Below are 19,103 nucleotides of genomic sequence, written 5' to 3' on the forward strand. Positions count from 1 at the left end.
ATCTTCTCGGGTGGAATTCTCGTCGGACACTCCGCTCTCACCGCTATCTTCCTCCTTCTCCACGATTCTCCTCTCTTCCAACCTCCTCGCATTTTTATTCTGTCTCCACCCTCATTCACATGCGACCATTTTCCCGGTTATCCAATAATCGTTCAGCAACAACTTCACTGGTCTACCGTCGACCGTGGGAATTTGTTGAAGAGCTACCCTCTACAATGTAAAGAATGCATGTTTACATCTGTTTCAAATACCTGTTTTCTGCATGTGTGGTCCCTTATCTGGACTCACATTAATTGCCCAGATGTCCTTACTTTAAAGGGGTTGACCACCTGGCACTCTGGAAGCACTTGCAATGCGGTAGGGCGTCGCCATTGCTGATACTGCTGTCAGGATGCTAATTATGGAGCGTGGGAAAAGAAACGTTACCATGGTCAAGCAGGGAAGAAGCTGAATCATTACAATATTTCTTTAATTCAGCAAATAGAGATATTTTTTCTAAATGTTTTGAAACATATTCCGAAACATCAATCGTAAAATGGTTTCAAACGGTTCAAGTTTATGATGTTGCATACAAGTTTTACTTCGTGATAAAATTCATACCAAAATATTTCTTCTTGTCTTTTAAAAGCAAACATTTAAATTTAATTTTGAATACTTATAAAGGGATATCACATCCACCCATACACGCGCACTCACAAGTATACTTGACTACTTCTACGTTTTTCCTTAAAATATTCTAAGCTATTAGATCATCTCTGAAAAAATTTCGAATTCCAGAAAAATTTGGAATAAAATAAAAATAAAAAAATGAGAGAATAGAAGACATTCCTTATACAATGGATTGAATTAAAATTTTTATTTAAAAATATATAGATTCATTATAATACACTGCTTAATTTATTTGAAATTTGGAATTTTCGAAGTTTACTTCATTTAATTTTTAAAAATACAAAGCAGCAACGTGATTTTCAATCAAACGATAAATTTGAGGAAATAATATAAGTGATTTTATGCTGAAGCATTCATTGAACGTAGATATAGTTTTAACGTATTATTTTTGATATTGAAACAAAAAGCGACGCTTTTAAGAAGAAAGTTTATTTATTTATTTATTTTTTTACTTTTAAAGATTTACTGAAGCATTGGACTTTTATGCCCAGGCTGGAGTGGTAACAGGAACAGTTTCTGTCAACGACGAGCCTGAGTATGATATGTATCTTTTCGGTGAAAAAATGAGAAGTCTTGGTAAGGCATTAAAATCAAAAACAATTCATTTGAAAAAATATTTTTAATTCGCAACTTATGCCCCTCCCCAAAAAAATAATTAACTGTATATTGTCTTTCATTTAGGAAAAAGCGCAAATATAGCTGGGTGCAAATTCACAACAATATTAGGGAATATACCAGCAGTAAGTAGTTTTTGGAATATAGTTATTATATAAAAACAATTTGAAGCTGGACGTAAGAAATTTTTAATTTCATTTATTTCTGAAAGAAAATCTAAAGATATTTCTAATTTTGAGACTGATTTGAATGATTCTATACAATTGATCATTTATGAGTATATGCATAATGGGAAGAAACAAATAATTTATAAATAAATTGCAAACCTAAAAAATCTTACTATTTTAGATTAATTTTTAATATATTAAATTGTTGTTATTCAGGAAAATCAACATTCTAACAATCCAGTTATTTAGTCCGTAAAACCCTATATTTTCTGATTTATAAAAAGTTGGCATTAGTTTTCAGAAATCTTGTTTTTATAGGTGATTTTTATTTAAAAAATGCTGAATTTTTTGAAGTTTGATTGCAGCATTCTTTGTAGAAAATGAAAAAATATTTATTGGCGTTAAGCTGAAATATCAGTTTATCGCATAAATAATGCGATTTTTTTTAAAATTACGTTTCCTAATAAAAAAAATGCACTGAGTTTATTTAACTAATTTGTGTTAGATTGTCTGTAGGCTTTTTTTCTTGAAGAAAGCTTTAATGATCTAAAGTTGATTTGAAAAGTGAATTTTTTTTAAGGAGCAACAGGAATATATTCTACTTTATTAGTCCATTTCTAAATGACACCGAGTTATTTCTCCATTCTTGCATCTTTCTGACATCTTATCCCTCTTAGTGGAAACTTGTGGCTTCAGATAATTACTAAGTATTCATTTCTAAGTAGATAAAAATGGATAATCAAGAATAGATATTCCCTGCATAAAAAATTGCATAAATTATTCTCTTTTAAGATAGTTCTATTTTTCAGAACGGATTGACTTTTCACCTATCACATGCTTCAGCTCCGTACATGTTTAAAAAGTAAGAAAAAAAAATTTTAATATTTTATAACATATTTGAAATTTCTTCAAAAAATTAAACTATTTCCAATAAAATAAATTGCTCCTTTATTAGTGCTCCTTTCGGATTTACTGTCGATCCAGATGGAAATTTATGGGTTTTGAAAGAATTGGATATCAATATCAAACCCTTCTCAGTTAAAAGAACTGGAAGTTCTTTTAGGGCAGCCTTTCAAGCAGGTAATTTTTTTGAGATATCTTCTCATGCTTATTAATATTATTAACTTTTGGTTAGATTGATTTTCTCTGATCCTATTAAAATCTCAACTTTTAAATAAGTTTTTTTTTCATTTTTGTTATTTTAAGTTGATCTGAAGTTCTTTTTTCTTTCGTTGTTTTTACCACCGATGTCAGAACCTCTAAGGCTCCCAATCAATTGGATGGTTGTATAAGGAAAGATTTATATATTAAAGTACACTCTACAATATTCATTACAATTCACATTACATGACAATGCAAAATTGTTTCACATTTTATGAGAAATAAAATTAATTGCAATTCAGAATAAAATTATTTTCTTCTCTGGCGCTAAAGGTAGGTCCATATTTTCTTTTGTTTTCTATATTAAGAAAGACAAAAACTTACGTTTAACACTTTCATTTTCAACTTCTTTTCTTTCATTTTTAAAGATGACATTTGTAACTGTGTAGAATGCTCCTCGTTTAAATAAAAACCTTATGATGGCCTTTATTCCACATTTTACCTAAATAGCATTTTTCTTTCTATAGAATATTGATTATTACGTGTAATGCCAAGAGGAATAATATAGTATTTAAATAGGTTCCATATCTCAAACATTGCCTAAAAGGCTTAAATATTCCATAGAAGGCTTAAATATTAGGCTTAAATAAGGCTTAAATATTACATAGAATGCTGTCATTTCATGCATTATCGGTAACATATACAACAATACTAGTTTATTGTTTTATACAAGCAATAAATTTTTAATGAAAATTTAGTCGAATCGAATTATGAAAAATACAAAATATGGGGAAAGAATGCATAACTACAATTTTATTAATTTAAGATGCAGAGTTGGTTATCCAAAATAACTGTTTAAGTTTGTGCCCACATATGCTATCGGAAAAAATGGTGAAGGTGGAGAGTTGGAAGTTGAAATACCAGTGTTTCGAGTTTAAATTACAAACTATTGATCTGAGAAGAACATTTTTAACAAAGAAGCTGTAGATATATAAAAAAAGATTATTAAAATAAGCTGTTGAATGTTGCATTGGTTTAATTAAATTAGAAATTAATTTATAAAAACTAAATATTTAAAGAAATATTTCATGTTTTTTTTTTACAAAAATTTGTCGGAAGTTTGAAATTTTTTTTTAATTAGGTGAAACATAGAAGGTAATAACTGGTAGAAATATCGGTTCGATATCTTTTTTCTTTGTTTTTGAAAAATTAGATTTTTCTGAAAAAGTGAACTATGTCTCTAAGGACTTTTCTATCAATAAAAACTCACTGATTGAAAGAAAAAAATAATTTTCTAATTACCACTATTCTTGTAAATATTATTTTCTTAAGATTTCCGAAAATCAATCGCTACAAAATAAAGATTTTTGTCTTTCAAATTCAATTCACACCACTTTCGTTTTGATAATTATAATAACTAATAATGATTAACTATTATAAAACAATTAAAAATGGTAGAATTGTTCATTAGATTAGTTTCTTTTGCTGTTCGTGAATACTAATTTATAGACAAGTACTTGGGAGCAATTTTGAACCCTCCAGGGTTTTCAGAGGATGGCGAATTTTTCAAGGCATAATTCAGATGTCGATTTGGAGTTATTATTAAGTATTTCCTTCTAATTAACTTGCATTTCGGTGGAATTTCAAAATGTTACCCAGATTTAAAATAATTACAAATGCGTACCCTCTGATCAAATTAAGCTATCACAGAAATCGACAGGTCATTTTATATGCAAGTTTAAGACCTATAAATTCTTATGTTAAATTTTTTCTTGAAAATTAATAGATTTTTATTTAAACGCTAAAGTCAGTGTCAGAAATTCAATGTTTCTTCCATTCCTTATTCAGTAACATATTCAAGGGAAACTAGGGCTCTTTTGGACCACCACCTCAACAACTTACGTAAATAAAATTTGTCGTATTTTTTATGTATATAAATTTTTTTGTATTTAATGTTCTTTGCTTTTAAAAATATTTTACAATTATGTATTTAATTAACATTTTTTCTTTGGTTTTGAAGGAGAGCAGTATGAGATTTATGGAAACATAGCGCAGCCAATCGTTTTCTACAGTGATCAAGGTTGGAGTGGATTTCTTGAACTCTCCTACATTAACTTCACTTACAAAAACAAAAAGGGAAGTGGCTTAATACTGACGGGGTAAGCATCCATTCCTTATGCACTCCTTTCAAAAGTTTATAGTCCTTTCTTGAAAGAAAATTTTACTGTTTAAATTGGTAAAAAAGTAAAATTCTATATATTGCTATTTTCACTATTTGGTTCTCATCATTATGTGATATGTTATCAAAAGCATTAATTTATTTTCTTATTTACGATTATTTTTTCAAATTTCTCCAAAAATATTTACGAATTTTATTTGAATTTCAAAACATCTAAAATATATATTTAAACTCATATTTTACCGGAAAGATTTGGAGGCAATTACGACCAGAAATAGGCAAAAAAGTAAAGGATATTATCTGACCCGTTTTACTTAAAGCAAATGTTAATCTGAAACCATGAATTTGGTTTTACGGACCATATTTATGCATAGTATATTAAAAATAGCACGCATCTTGGGGAAAATATAAATATTCTTTTTAAAGCGGAAATTCTTCGAACGATTCGTTTGCTTAAAAAAATCCTACTTTTTATCTAAAATTTGCGAAATATACATAGTATATGGCAAAATATTATTGAAGCATTAGATAAAAAGTAAATTTTCTTAATAGTCAAGGAAGTATGAGTGTTTTTAGTGAAAATTTTTAAATTCAACATAAACAAATATTTATTGCACATTTTCTCTTAGCAGTTTCAAACCATTATTTATATATATTACAATTTGGAAGAATTCCATTTGAATATCATTTAGATTTAAAACGATAACGACATTGCACTTAATTGGTTTCGAAGAGGCTACTAGGTACTTCCCACGTATTGATAAACTTGCATCTTTGAATAGTTATGCTGAATTGTGTACGAGATTAAAAATATACTAAAGACTCTTTCATTCTTTGAAGTGTGTACTTAATATCTAAATTCATGATTTTAAAACTTTTAATTATATGATTTAATTTATAACGTATTGGAAAATTTCTAGATATTTTTATGTTATGAATTGTGTACGAGATTAAAAATATACTAAAAGCTCTTTCATTCTTTGAAGTGCGTACTTAATATCTAAATTCATGATTTTAACACTTTTAACTTTTAAATTTTTTAATTATATCATTTAATTTATAACGTATTGGAAAATTTCTGGATATCTTCATGTTATGAATTGTGTACGAGATTAAAAATATATTCAAGGCTCTTTCATTCTTTGAAGTCTGTACTTAATATCTAAATTCATGATTTTAACACTTTTAACTATTAAATTTTTTAATTATATCATTTAATTTATAACGTATTCCAAAATTTCTGGATATCTTTATGTTATGAATTGTGTACGAGATTAAAAATATACTAAATTCTCTTTCATTCTTTGAAGTCTGTACTTAATATCTAAATTCATGATTTTAACACTTTTAACTATTAATTTTTTTAATTATATGATTTAATTTATAACGTATTGGAAAATTTCTGGATATCTTTATGTTATGAATTGTGTACGAGATTAAAAATATACTAAAGTCTCTTTCATTCTTTAAAGTCTGTACTTAATATCTAAATTCCTGATTTTAACACTTTTAACTATTAAATTTTTTAATTATATCATTTAATTTATAACGTATTGGAAAATTTCTGGATATCTTTATGTTATGAATTGTGTACGAGATTAAAAATATACGAAAGGCTCTTTCATTCTTTGAAGTGTGTACTGAATATCTAAATTCATGATTTTAACACTTTTAACTACTAACTTTTTTTAATTATATTATTTAATTTATAACGTATTCGAAAATTTCTAGATATCTTTATGTTATGAATTGTGTAGGAGATTAAAAATATATTAAAGGCTCTTTCATTCTTTGAAGTGTGTTCTTAATATCTAAATTCATGATTTTAACACTTTTAACTATTAATTTTTTTAATTATATTATTTAATTTATAACGTATTGGAAAATTTCTGGATATCTTTATGTTATGAATTGTGTACGAGATTAAAAATATACTAAAGGCTCTTTCATTCTTTGAAGTCTGTACTTAATATCTAAATTCATGATTTTAACACTTTTAACTATTAATTTTTTTAATTATATCATTTAATTTATAACGTATTGGAAAATTTCTGGATATCTTTATGTTATGAATTGTGTACGAGATTAAAAATATACTAAAGGCTCTTTCATTCTTTGAAGTCTGTACTTAATATCTAAATTCATGATTTTAACACTTTTAACTATTACATTTTTTAATTATATCATTTAATTTATAACGTATTGGAAAATTTCTGGATATCTTTATGTTATGAATTGTGTACGAGATTAAAAATATACTAAAGGCTCTTTCATTCTTTGAAGTCTGTACTTAATATCTAAATTCATGATTTTAACACTTTTAACTATTACATTTTTTAATTATATCATTTAATTTATAACGTATTGGAAAATTTCTGGATATCTTTATGTTATGAATTGTGTACGAGATTAAAAATATACTAAAGGCTCTTTCATTCTTTGAAGTCTGTACTTAATATCTAAATTCATGATTTTAACACTTTTAACTATTAAATTTTTTAATTATATCATTTAATTTATAACGTATTCCAAAATTTCTGGATATCTTTATGTTATGAATTGTGTACGAGATTAAAAATATACTAAATTCTCTTTCATTCTTTGAAGTCTGTACTTAATATCTAAATTCATGATTTTAACACTTTTAACTATTAAATTTTTTAATTATATCATTTAATTTATAACGTATTGGAAAATTTCTGGATATCTTTATGTTATGAATTGTGTACGAGATTAAAAATATACTAAAAGCTCTTTCATTCTTTAAAGTCTGTACTTAATATCTAAATTCATGATTTTAAAACTTTTAACTATTAAATTTTTTAATTATATCATTTAATTTATAACATATTGGAAAATTTCTGGATATCTTTATGTATTGTTTGTTCTGTAGATTTACTAACATAAGTCGAAGCCGAATTTTTGATATTACGAGGTTGGTCCGTATAAGGAAAGTTATTTATTAATTTTTAGAATTTGTAAATGTTCCTTCAAAAGCTGCATGCCCTTCTAGTAATAGAAAAGCAGATAAACTTGCTTACCAGTGTAGGTATGTGTGGTCTGCCATGAATTTGTAGTTTTTAAAACTTAATAAGTGTCCTATGAGATTGAGATTCAGATTCTGAAAGGCCCATAAAATTTTAAGCTAACATCTATACCATTATCGATGCTTGTATTTTCGCAATGCACGAGATCTGAAGAGTTGGTTTACTAATTTAAATATTGAGAAACTGGATTCGCCTGCTTCGAATCTCTAACTGAAATTCATAGAATATCTATAGGATTAAAAAGAACATCGGATTCGAGCCAGATCACAGCGATTCAAACTAAAGACTGCTTACCAGTTTTCTTTTAGAAGAATGGCAAAGGCATAAATAGAGAAACAATTTAAAAGCTAGTCAATAGCTTTTCTGGTAAATTACAATCATCATTGGGACAATAGATGTCCTCGTTCATATTAGCAACTCTACAGGACAAACGAAGTAGAAGTACATCTGGATGCTTTTATTTAAACTTTAAATAAAATTACACAATGTTTGAAATATAGTGTTCATACAATAAAAATGAATATGATGATGTTTTTTTTACTAATGATGCCTAATTTATTATAATTTATATTATATAGTCCATTTATAAGTATGTAAGGATATTTAGTATATTTTAAATCATGTGGAATTCAGTATTATTCGAATATTCTTGTTTCAAGAATATTAGTTTGTACCAATCCTCTCGGCATTTAGTTTCTCTTATATAACTGCTGAAATCCAGACCATTGCAATGCTGATATCTTTCTGAATCATTGTAATAAATTGTAATTTTTATATAAATTACCTCATTTTAAGGTAATTTATATAAAAGCGGGTAATTTTCAAATCAAGGTAATTTTATATAAATTACCTTGCTTTGAAATTATGAAAGGGAAAATAAACTCATTTTACATATAAACAGTTAGAATTTATTTACTAAACCTGATTGTATTTTCTTAAATATTTAAGTAATTCAAATTTTAATGCAATGTTTCAAATATATTTTGATATTATTAAGAAATAACCTGATGAAAAATGTGAAACTTTTTTCAAAAAAGAGACATTATATCTTCTTAAATATATGAGCTATTTTTTAAAACTGCAAGTGAGTTTTATCTATAGAAAATAAAAATTGTTAACATTTTTAAATCATTTTATTCTTTCGGCAAAAATATGGTGAGCCAAATCCTTTTCTTCTTTTGGCAGGTTGTCTAAACCTTTCTCTACACTTTTATCAAATATTCATGATAAAATGTGAATTCAAGTATTGTTTTAATGTATTTAACCGCTCACCTTTTTTACCAGAGTGCCATACGTGCATCGATTTATCGAAATTTGATATTGTACGCAAAAAATTCACTATTCATTACGATTATAATTCAATATTAAATTACTTCGAATACATATATAAGTCAGATATTCATTTGAATCAAAATAAGAAAATATTCCTAAAATAGAAAGTGTCATCTTATTAGATAGTAAAGAAAATAAAACAGCTAAGTGGTTAAGGTTCAAAATATTTTAACTGTTCTGGAGAAATTTCGAGAAATGTTGAAAATTCGAATGTATTCGGATAATTTGGATCTTGAATATATATTGGATATTTTGAATATATATATATATATATATATATATATACAAATTAAATAATTTCAGAGAGGTGTATAAAGAACCTAAACAGCCACCGAAGCTTTTGCCATCATTAAAGCCACCAGAAAGTGAGTACTTTTTCCATTTTTATTACTTTTTTTAAAGTCTAAATTATTAATATGTTTCTTTTCCTGCAGGAATGAACTGGCTTTATATATATATTTAATATTTTAATAAATATAGCCATAAATTATCTTTATAATGTTTTTATATATAAACCATCATATAAAAATGATTTCTCTTTATATTCGTCTGGATTTACATGTAATGATTTTTAATACTGAAAGGCCTATAAAATTTTTTAACTTCAAAGGAACAAAATCCAATGTTTCCTACAAAAATTTGTAGATATTCTCACCTCTTTCACTCAAGTCTGTTCTCTAGACAGCTCATTGGACTCTGGACTAATGATGAGAAGTAACGGGTTTTGAGACATTATATAGCAATACAGCACGTTTAAGATATTCATTCACTAAAATATTAAAGTACGTTGTCACAATTAGCAAGAAAATAAACTTCAATCTTTCAGCATACTTGTAAGTTGTCACGTTTGGTTAGCAGTGAATCAGAAAAGGTGCCAGCCTGATAGCCAACAAACCATTGTTTAATTCTTAATTTTTCGAAATGAAATCACCCATTTAGAAATATTTTTATTAAAATATTAATAATTTATATACAAAAAAATAACTGTCCATTTAGATGATAAGTGAATAAGGATCAAAAGTTAATTTTTAAATAATAGTTAAATAATTATATAAATAAGTTTAATTTTGATAAATAAAAACTATAATTAATATTATCATTATAAGCCATTAAAATATTAAATGATCAAATTAGAATATTTACAAAATTTTGTTGTAAATATATGGAACCATTTTGAAATCACAAAATCACACATGGTGAAGAAATTATTGGTAAACGTATTGAATACATGTATGAGTGGTGTATTGCTGAAATTTGTATGACAACACATCTCCTAGAGAACGTCATGTGAATATAGCCAGTCGCCGTTTTTTAACTTTGCAAAATGTCAGAATATTTTGTCTATAATGTTTCCATGATGATTATAATTCTGATTTTCCTATATAATTAAAAATTAACACATGCAAAAATAAAAGAATTTCTAGAATTTACAAAAAAAATATCAGCATGATTATTTTCATAATTAGAATAACAATAATTATTGCTTATCAATATTAATTTTTAAAAAAAAATAATTATGCAGTTTGAAGATTAAATTTAAATTCTGATTCAATTATCATATGAATGGACAGTTATTTTACAAATGATAATGACTATTATTTTGATAAAAAAATATTCGTAAATAATATTTTTAACTTGAAATTTTTAATTAAAACAATCGAAGGTAAGTTCAACCTATAAACATCGGATTGCCAGCAATACTATCTTCGCTAATATCTTCGTCATTGACATGCAAGGAAACATATTAGTGTATAAGCTATGCCGAAAGTTTGTAGATTATTTTCTTTAAATAAGTTGGTTATTATGCTTTCATATTTTAAGAAGTATACGTGCTTAATTTATTCTACTAATGTACGAAGTCTCGTAACTGAATTTCTCAACTCGAACCCTCCTCTTGAGATAATTGTACGTTTTAAACCAAATTCTGTAAAGATCCTTTATACAAATAGGTCTACTTCAAGTTTAAGATAGTGGGCGTTTAGTTTCCTCCTTCTGGTACATTGTAATTATTCTGAGAACAATAAGAAGGTTAAAGAATCGATTTCATATTCATGGCATATTACTGTAAAGGATAAACAATAAGATCGTGGGCGTTTAGTCCTCCTTCTGGTACATTGTAATTATTCTGAGAACAATAAGAAGGTTAAAGAATCGATTTCATATTCATGGCATATTACTGTAAAGGATAAACAATAAGATCGTGGGCGTTTAGTCCTCCTTCTGGTACATTGTAATTATTCTGAGAACAATAAGAAGGTTAAAGAATCGATTTCATATTCATGGCATATTACTGTAAAGGATAAACAATAAGATCGTGGGCGTTTAGTCCTCCTTCTGGTACATTGTAATTATTCTGAGAACAATAAGAAGGTTAAAGAATCGATTTCATATTCATGGCATATTACTGTAAAGGATAAACAATAAGATCGTGGGCGTTTAGTCCTCCTTCTGGTACATTGTAATTATTCTGAGAACAATAAGAAGGTTGAAAAATCGATTTCTTATTCATGGCATATTACTGTAAAGGATAAACAAATCATTGATTTCTTCAGCAGCAATCAATTTATCGCATATTATCAGACTTCAAAGACTATTATTATTCAATGAGAATTTTTCTAATAACAGCAATTATCGCTAATATGTGATCAGGTTGACATGTGTAAACACATCGAATAGTAGCATCTTGTATGCTCTGTACTGTTTTTTTGGGTGATCAACTTTCATATTGAGGACGCTTAACTGATACAAACTATTAACCCTTTTCCCTCAATAGGTGACTCATGGTCACCATTCAAGACTGTGCATCATTTTGACGTTTTAATTAGTTATTTTTCAATTTTGATTGTTAGAAATACCTACAGAATGATAAAAAGATGTAATTTAACTTTTCGGGGAAATTCAACTTGAAACAATCATATATATTTATTTTTCGGAACAATAAACAAGCCCTCGTATTAGGTGAATAACTTTGCATCGCATTACTTTTCTGTGTACAAAGGGTTAGTCATTTTTATATTAGATATTTTCTAAATTAAAATAATTATCACAAAGAATATAAAACTTGAGGTACCTTTGTAATTTGTAGCATATTATACTGGAGTCTCGTATGGCGGAAGTTACTTTTATGCAGTAAATTATCTCATGGAATTGTTAGCCCTTATAAAACAATTATTACTGTTTGAGAAGCTTTCTAATAAGGATATTTCTATTATGTCAGACCAAACTGACCCATGAAATTTTTATGATCAAGTATTCATTGATAATAGGCGCATCGCATATTTAACACTTCGTTGTAAGTGCTGTATTGCTACTTGAATCATTCCCCACATTAAAGATACTTTACTGAGCTAATACAACTAATTTGCTTTTCTTTTGTGTTTCCTTATAACCGATATTTTACATATCAGTTATATATATATATATATATATATATATATATATATATATATAACTGATATATATATATATATTTGGTATATATATATATATATATATATACCAAAGGGATGCCAATTTAGAATTTAAAACTACACTAAACACTATAAACTATATACACTAAATACTATATAAAAAACACTACATAATTGTATCAGTTTCATTAAAATCAGAACAATTCATTTTACGTTTTCGATATTTTTATGGGTTTTCGTCAATTAAAACGAACTAGTTATGTCCCTTTTTAAAATTAAGTGGTTCTCTAAATGAAAATAAATAATTTAAGAAAGTATTTTTAGCCTTTTTTATAACCCCAATTCCAATTTGTTGCAGTTGTACCTTTAACGTTGCCGTTTTCTGATGAAGCTTCTCATTTTGGGGAAATTTCCGGAGGAAAAGGGTCTTCTTTAGGGATATTAACGCAATTGAGCAAAGAAGATAAAACAGTAAGTATGATTTTTCCTCACTTTAAAATCTTACTTTTACGAAAGGAATTATAGGTGTAAGTTGCATATTAAAGTGGAGTAACGTCGGAAGATGTAGATTCTTTAGAGATCAATCCTACGAAGGTCTAAATATTATATAAGTACGTTTATCATTTTTTTAACATTTCATTTGATATACCAGAAGCAATGTGTTTGCATTTGTCCCTATAAAAGATTTTAATTGTTTTATGTGGTTATTGTAAGCATATCTCCGTAAACATATTAAAACATATATATATATATATATATATATATATATATATATATATATATATATATATATATAAACATAAGCGTTCTTTTACTACAACTTTTCTCCATATGTCCATTAAAGAGATAGCAGCACATGGCTGACTGTTATTTAATATGTGTTGCCAAAGCTTTATTCAAGAACCGAGAATGGTGCTTCTGATAGGGTATTAATATCCAAGAAATCTCGAGGCATGTGCGTAAAGTCAAATCGCGTTTATTGTTATTATTATAAGAAGCTTGAACGATTATTTTATAATAAATATTTAAATAGAGAAATTTAACAAAGATTTGGATTTATCAAACAATTGGTGATTTGCTTCGAAATACTAAGTTTTCAAATCTATATATTTTTTGAGATAATTAAAGGATTTGATTCTGCATATTTTTACATTCTTATTTGCAAGAATACAAAGAGAAAAATATATTGTTATACTCAAAAAATGCTTTTTAGAGCTATTTTGAAGGATCTTCAAGATGTTTGGATTATATTATTATAAAAAAATGGAATTATATTTCTCCGACTTTAAACGCGATAATTAACATAGCACTGGTTTCAGACGAAATCTATCGAAGGGAAATCTACCTTTGTCCACCCATGAAAGTACGGGTGGACAAATTGGATATGCTATATGGATTGCCTTTAGTATACAGATTTATCATCTGGATTCTATTATCGTCAGTTGGTTTGTATATGTGTGGTACATGTGAACGCAGCCGACGTTCTGCAAAGGGATATGTCGTCTTCCCTATGATCTGGGAGCCCCGGATTCGAGTCCCGGTTCGGGCATGGCTGTTCTTCTATGTTCTATCTGTGAGGTGTGTGAATGTGCCCCCACCCCTGTAAAAAGGGGTTATGCAAGCAAATATGACGCATGAATTCGCTAAGTTGTACTCTTGGCCCTAGTTGGCGCTACTGAAAAAATAGGAGACGCTCACTCGGCTTAAATAGCTGACAGATAACCATCAGCGGGCTTGTAAAGTGCCATAAGTCACAATACAACAACATCATGTGAACGCTATAGCACAAAACTAAAACTCTGGTAAATAAAATTTATATCGAGGTTTTGGGGTACAGTTATAGATCTCTGTTAAATTCTGGATACAATCTATGGATCTTTCCGCATTTCTACATGTGGAAATATATAGCTTCTACATGTAGATACTCTCATTCTTGAGGACTGCCACGACTTTCGAGAATTTGCCGCTTCACTTATTATACTATTTTACATTCCCTATAAATTCAAGAAATGCAAATTAGGATGGAAGAAGAGGAGAAAAGCAGGTATAGTTTTGTTTAAATATGCTGTAATGTCGAGGGGAGAGCTTTGCTCCTGGTTTCAATGTATATGTATATATGATTATAAAATACTTCAATCATAAATCATTTGTTGTTCGATATAATAGAATGTATTCTGTTTTTCATGCTAATAATGCGAATTTGTATTAATCCTCCAAATGCTCATTCAATGAAGGGATGGTGGACGTCGCGAATGCCTGGATAAAACTGCGAAATTTCCTACCCTATGGATATGTTTTGCTCATTAGAGTCTCTCTTTCAGAAAAAAAATGTGCGGGGGTTGGGGAGGTTTTATGAGAATTGCCAAATGATAACTGATCTTAATTTGCTTAAGAGCTGTCAGTTAAACAGGGTTTTCTTCTGTACAGGAAGTTCTTAAGAACACGAACTATCACAGCGGTTAGCAGGTAAAAAAGCAGTTTTTTTTGCTTACTTTGAAAGATAAATTCAGGCAATCCAGTAATCTGAGATATCTGAACTCGAATGATCATAGGAATGAAAGGGTTAATTTATGAAAGTGTCTCGAAATTAGAGTAGCGAGAGTGGTCTCCACGAATTTTTCTCGAATATTTCTTAATACAGGTATTATCACCTATCTCTCTCTCCCTCGTAAAAATTAGGGATATTAGTTAAGGCCACGAATGTTACAAGTGCTCAGGTTTTTAATTTCAAAGTCCAGGACATGAGCGTATTGAGCTTCGTAATATAGCAAGGGAAACCATGTAAGCATTTTGAACACATGCCATTTGTCAAGCAAAATTTAGTACAATATTAGTAATAAAATTGCATGCCATATTTTTTTTTATATTTAAACAGTTAAATTACTGAGTAATCGCGTTTTCATGCACTCGAATATACAGACAGATAGAAGAAAAGCCCTTTAACGGCAAACAGCCCTTTAATTGGCTTAAGAATTTGTATATTTACGCTTTAGACTCTAAAAGTACGTATAAAAATTTTGCTGATTCAGCTTTTGGGGATTTGATGTTATCACGTTCAGACAGGCAGATAGATAAGTTTCAAGTAAATACATTTTCCTTAAAATTTGATAGAAATCTATAAAATTTGGGATAGAGCCCAAAGGAGAATTTCGTCCATAAAAGTTAAAGAGTTTCGTTATTTTTTTATTTTTCTTGTTCACGTACATATATATATAATTTCAAATATAATGTTACAAACCTGTAAAGTTGCTTCCCCGCACGGTTAGTTGAATCACTGGGAAGACCGTTGTACGATCAGCCCTGTGGGTGCTGATCGGGTGCCGCTTCAGTGATCTCAGAGTTTGGCAACAAACTTAGCTACCATTTGGCGGAAGCGGAGTCGTAGACAAGTAACGAGTTTTCGAGAGGATGGCGAAACAACGGCGGTGTGCCAGTGTTGTGTGGAGCGAGTGCTGAATTGCTGAGTGCCGAGTCCTGTTGTCTATTGTGGAAGTAGCTTCGTGCCGTGTGTAGTAGCCAGTTGTGAGAAGTAGTGAGTCGGCAGCAAATAAAACGTTCGCATCGACGTTTTCCGCTATTTTTGCTTGGGATCTCGATGACACCATGCACTGTTAACCCACTCCCACTCTTGACACCAAATGTTACTTATTTCATCTGAGGCACTATACAAGCGAACCCGGTGAAGTAATCCGTAACAATATGTTTTTCTGTCTTTGGAAGGTCTATAACATAAAGTCTTTAAAAATTCGATTTTGAATTTTTCAGTCATCACAGCATTTTCTTTCTGTACATTTCGTACTCAATAAAATAGAAATAGTAATTGGTTTAAAATAACAACTATTATCAGTAAATACTGCAGCATGGTATATTCAAGATGCAACTACCGTTTAGTTGCTATTTATGGAATATGGAAATATTTCAAAATCTGTTTAACATCTTTAATAAATGCTTTATAATTAATGTTCTTGCAATATGAATATTTTAAATATAATTCTCGAATGACCAATTAAATCAATGATTATTACAATGGAGTATTTTTATTTAGTTCACTGTGCCTAAGGGAATAATTGTGACAACTTCAGCTTATGCCGAGTTTTTGACTCCTGAAATTCTTGATGCCGTGAAACATCTGGAAGATATTGCTTAGTAAGAAACATAGTCATAATCATATTTATATTCCTTTTATTTATTATGTAATGAAAAAGAATAATATAACATTTCTTTTGAATTTATAATTTTTAGTGGAAATGAAACAGGCGATTTAATAGTGGCCTGCAAAAAGTAAGTTTTGTTTTATTGTTTTTATTTCCAATATAATGGTGCAATGATATATTACAGAAATGAAATGATCATGAATATATACTTATACCTTTTAAATGCAAATTATATAAAATATGTTATTAACCTTTATCTTTCTTTACTTATAATTTATAATAACTTATAATATATAATATAGTATAATATATATTCTTGATAGTTAAAAAGTCTTATTTTCAGTTAAAAAGGGATGCATTTGATGCTTCGCATTATAGAATAATTTTTAATTTTAAGTTTTAAAAAAATTCAAATTTAGATTTGACAATCAATTCTGCAAAATGTATGCTCAAAAGTTTCAGCAGTACTCCATAACAGATGAGTAAACTGTTATATTTCAGTCAAATTCAAATTTTATAAAATTTTTGTTGAAAGTCAATAATATTTTCGCGTCGTTGGTGCTTCACACATAAACCATGAATTAAAAACAGTGACAATGAACTAAAATTTAGAATGAAAGAAAAAACCCCAATAATTTTGTTAAGAGTTTTTGTGCATGTAAAGATTTGGGATAAAAGTGGTTTTATCTAGATGGAACAGAATTGCCATGATGGTGGTTCAGTTAAAAATGCTTTTTTATTTGAGATGAATTATTTAAAGACAATATCCAGTATCTTTGTAGGCTCTGTTAGTCTTCTTACTTTCAAAAGTATTGGTATTTTTTATTTTATATAATTTTTCATAATACACATTAATTTATTTTATTAATTTCACAGAATTGGTAATTAGAAGTAATATTTATTAATTGGTAGTTGAAATATTATTTGCATTATCAAAACTTACATAGTTGATATTGTTGTAATTTTCAACCAGTTTTTCTTTTCTAATTTAATAATACAATTATTTCTCGCAAGATTGACAAAAATGTAAAAAAATATTTAACCGTTTGATTAAAATTGTAATTAACAAAAGAATTTTTGTTGTTAATTTTTTGTTCTTCATATTACTGAATACACTTTGTATTAAATGCGCAAATTTTATCTCACTTTGCCACATTTTATATTCAATTTATTTTTCAAAAAATTAAGTGTTTTTTTTTAATTTCCTTGATATTATTTTTTTGATGTTCAGATTGAATTTTTAAAATAATTTTCGTTGTATTTTTAAATGCATATTTGAGTAAATAATTGCAAGGTTAATGTGTAATTACCTCATCTTATAGAATTTCAAGAATCGTGGAAAATACACCATTACCTAAAAAGATTTGCCATAGTATTCTCGAAGACTTAAAGGAGGTTTTCAAAGATGAAGTGAATCAAAAGAAGTTTCCAATTCGATCTTCTGCAACAGGTAGTTTATAATATTTTTTCTTCAATAATAACATAAGGTAATTAGATAATTTTAATATATTTTAAGTACAAAAACCTGGAATTCTTTTTTGGTGCAAAAATTCTGATATTAAAAATGCAATAGACACAGATTATATATAACAAATAACTTAGATAGTTGAATGACTTTCCCATTTATTTTAGTTTTGCTGTTGTTTATTGAAGTTTTCGTTATTAAATTTAGTTTGCATTATATTTGCTTTTATAACATATATCATTTTAAGGATTTTTTTTTGTTAATGTTTGTTTGTTTATTTTTTTGTTTTTTGTTTTTTATCCATATAAAATTTTAATTTAAACATTTTATTTAAAATGGATTGTAAAAGAACGAAATATTTGAATAATAATATTTAAAGTTCGTTGAAGAATTATTTTGTACTCACATAACACAGTCCGTAACATTATGTCTACGTTTTTATATAATATGAGAATTTGATCTTGCGATTCTCATTTTATATAGCAATATTATAATCTCCATAAAAGTAGATTTAGTGCGTTTATAGTTCATTTATATTTGAATTAATCTAAAATCATGACGGTTTAAAAATATCGAAAGAGTTATCAGACCAGCAAACATTAATTATTTATTAAAAATGAACGGAAATGAAAAGTTTCTACTATTAAAATTTTTATAACTGATATTGCATATCCGCCCTTAAAAAATATAATGCCGAAGATCATAAAAGTCAGAGAAGTACAAACTTGCAAATGGTTTCTCTCGCATTTAATTAGTTCTTTTAATGGCTGTCGGTGTTTCCTTTTGGTCATTTGAATATCTTGTTAATAATTTAATAATGTTACAAGATCAGCGAATAAGGAATAATCATTGGATCTCCACCTTTCAAGAAGATAACTCTGGAAGAGGGTACAATAATTAAGCTATCTGATTTCATAGCCTCCAGAGAATATTAGGAATATTCTTGGAAGATATTAACTCTGAC

The 19,103-nt window shown here is 27.8% G+C and overlaps 1 protein-coding gene across 1 annotated transcript in view; it reads left to right on the forward strand.

The window, feature by feature from the left end:
• Positions 1–19,103, forward strand: part of LOC129969476 (prodigiosin synthesizing transferase PigC-like) — a 77,927-nt gene that overhangs the window by 15,928 nt on the left and 42,896 nt on the right. The window contains exons 7-16 of the mRNA XM_056084061.1: positions 1,130–1,245; positions 1,351–1,409; positions 2,261–2,313; positions 2,407–2,531; positions 4,573–4,711; positions 9,414–9,475; positions 12,879–12,991; positions 16,566–16,666; positions 16,763–16,801; positions 17,997–18,124. Of these exons, the coding sequence (XP_055940036.1) occupies positions 1,130–1,245; positions 1,351–1,409; positions 2,261–2,313; positions 2,407–2,531; positions 4,573–4,711; positions 9,414–9,475; positions 12,879–12,991; positions 16,566–16,666; positions 16,763–16,801; positions 17,997–18,124 (935 nt within the window). The remainder of the gene's footprint in view (positions 1–1,129; positions 1,246–1,350; positions 1,410–2,260; positions 2,314–2,406; positions 2,532–4,572; positions 4,712–9,413; positions 9,476–12,878; positions 12,992–16,565; positions 16,667–16,762; positions 16,802–17,996; positions 18,125–19,103) is intronic.

The sequence above is a fragment of the Argiope bruennichi genome, chromosome 5 (genome assembly GCF_947563725.1).
Source record: "Argiope bruennichi chromosome 5, qqArgBrue1.1, whole genome shotgun sequence".
In the NCBI taxonomy this organism is placed as follows: domain Eukaryota; kingdom Metazoa; phylum Arthropoda; class Arachnida; order Araneae; family Araneidae; genus Argiope; species Argiope bruennichi.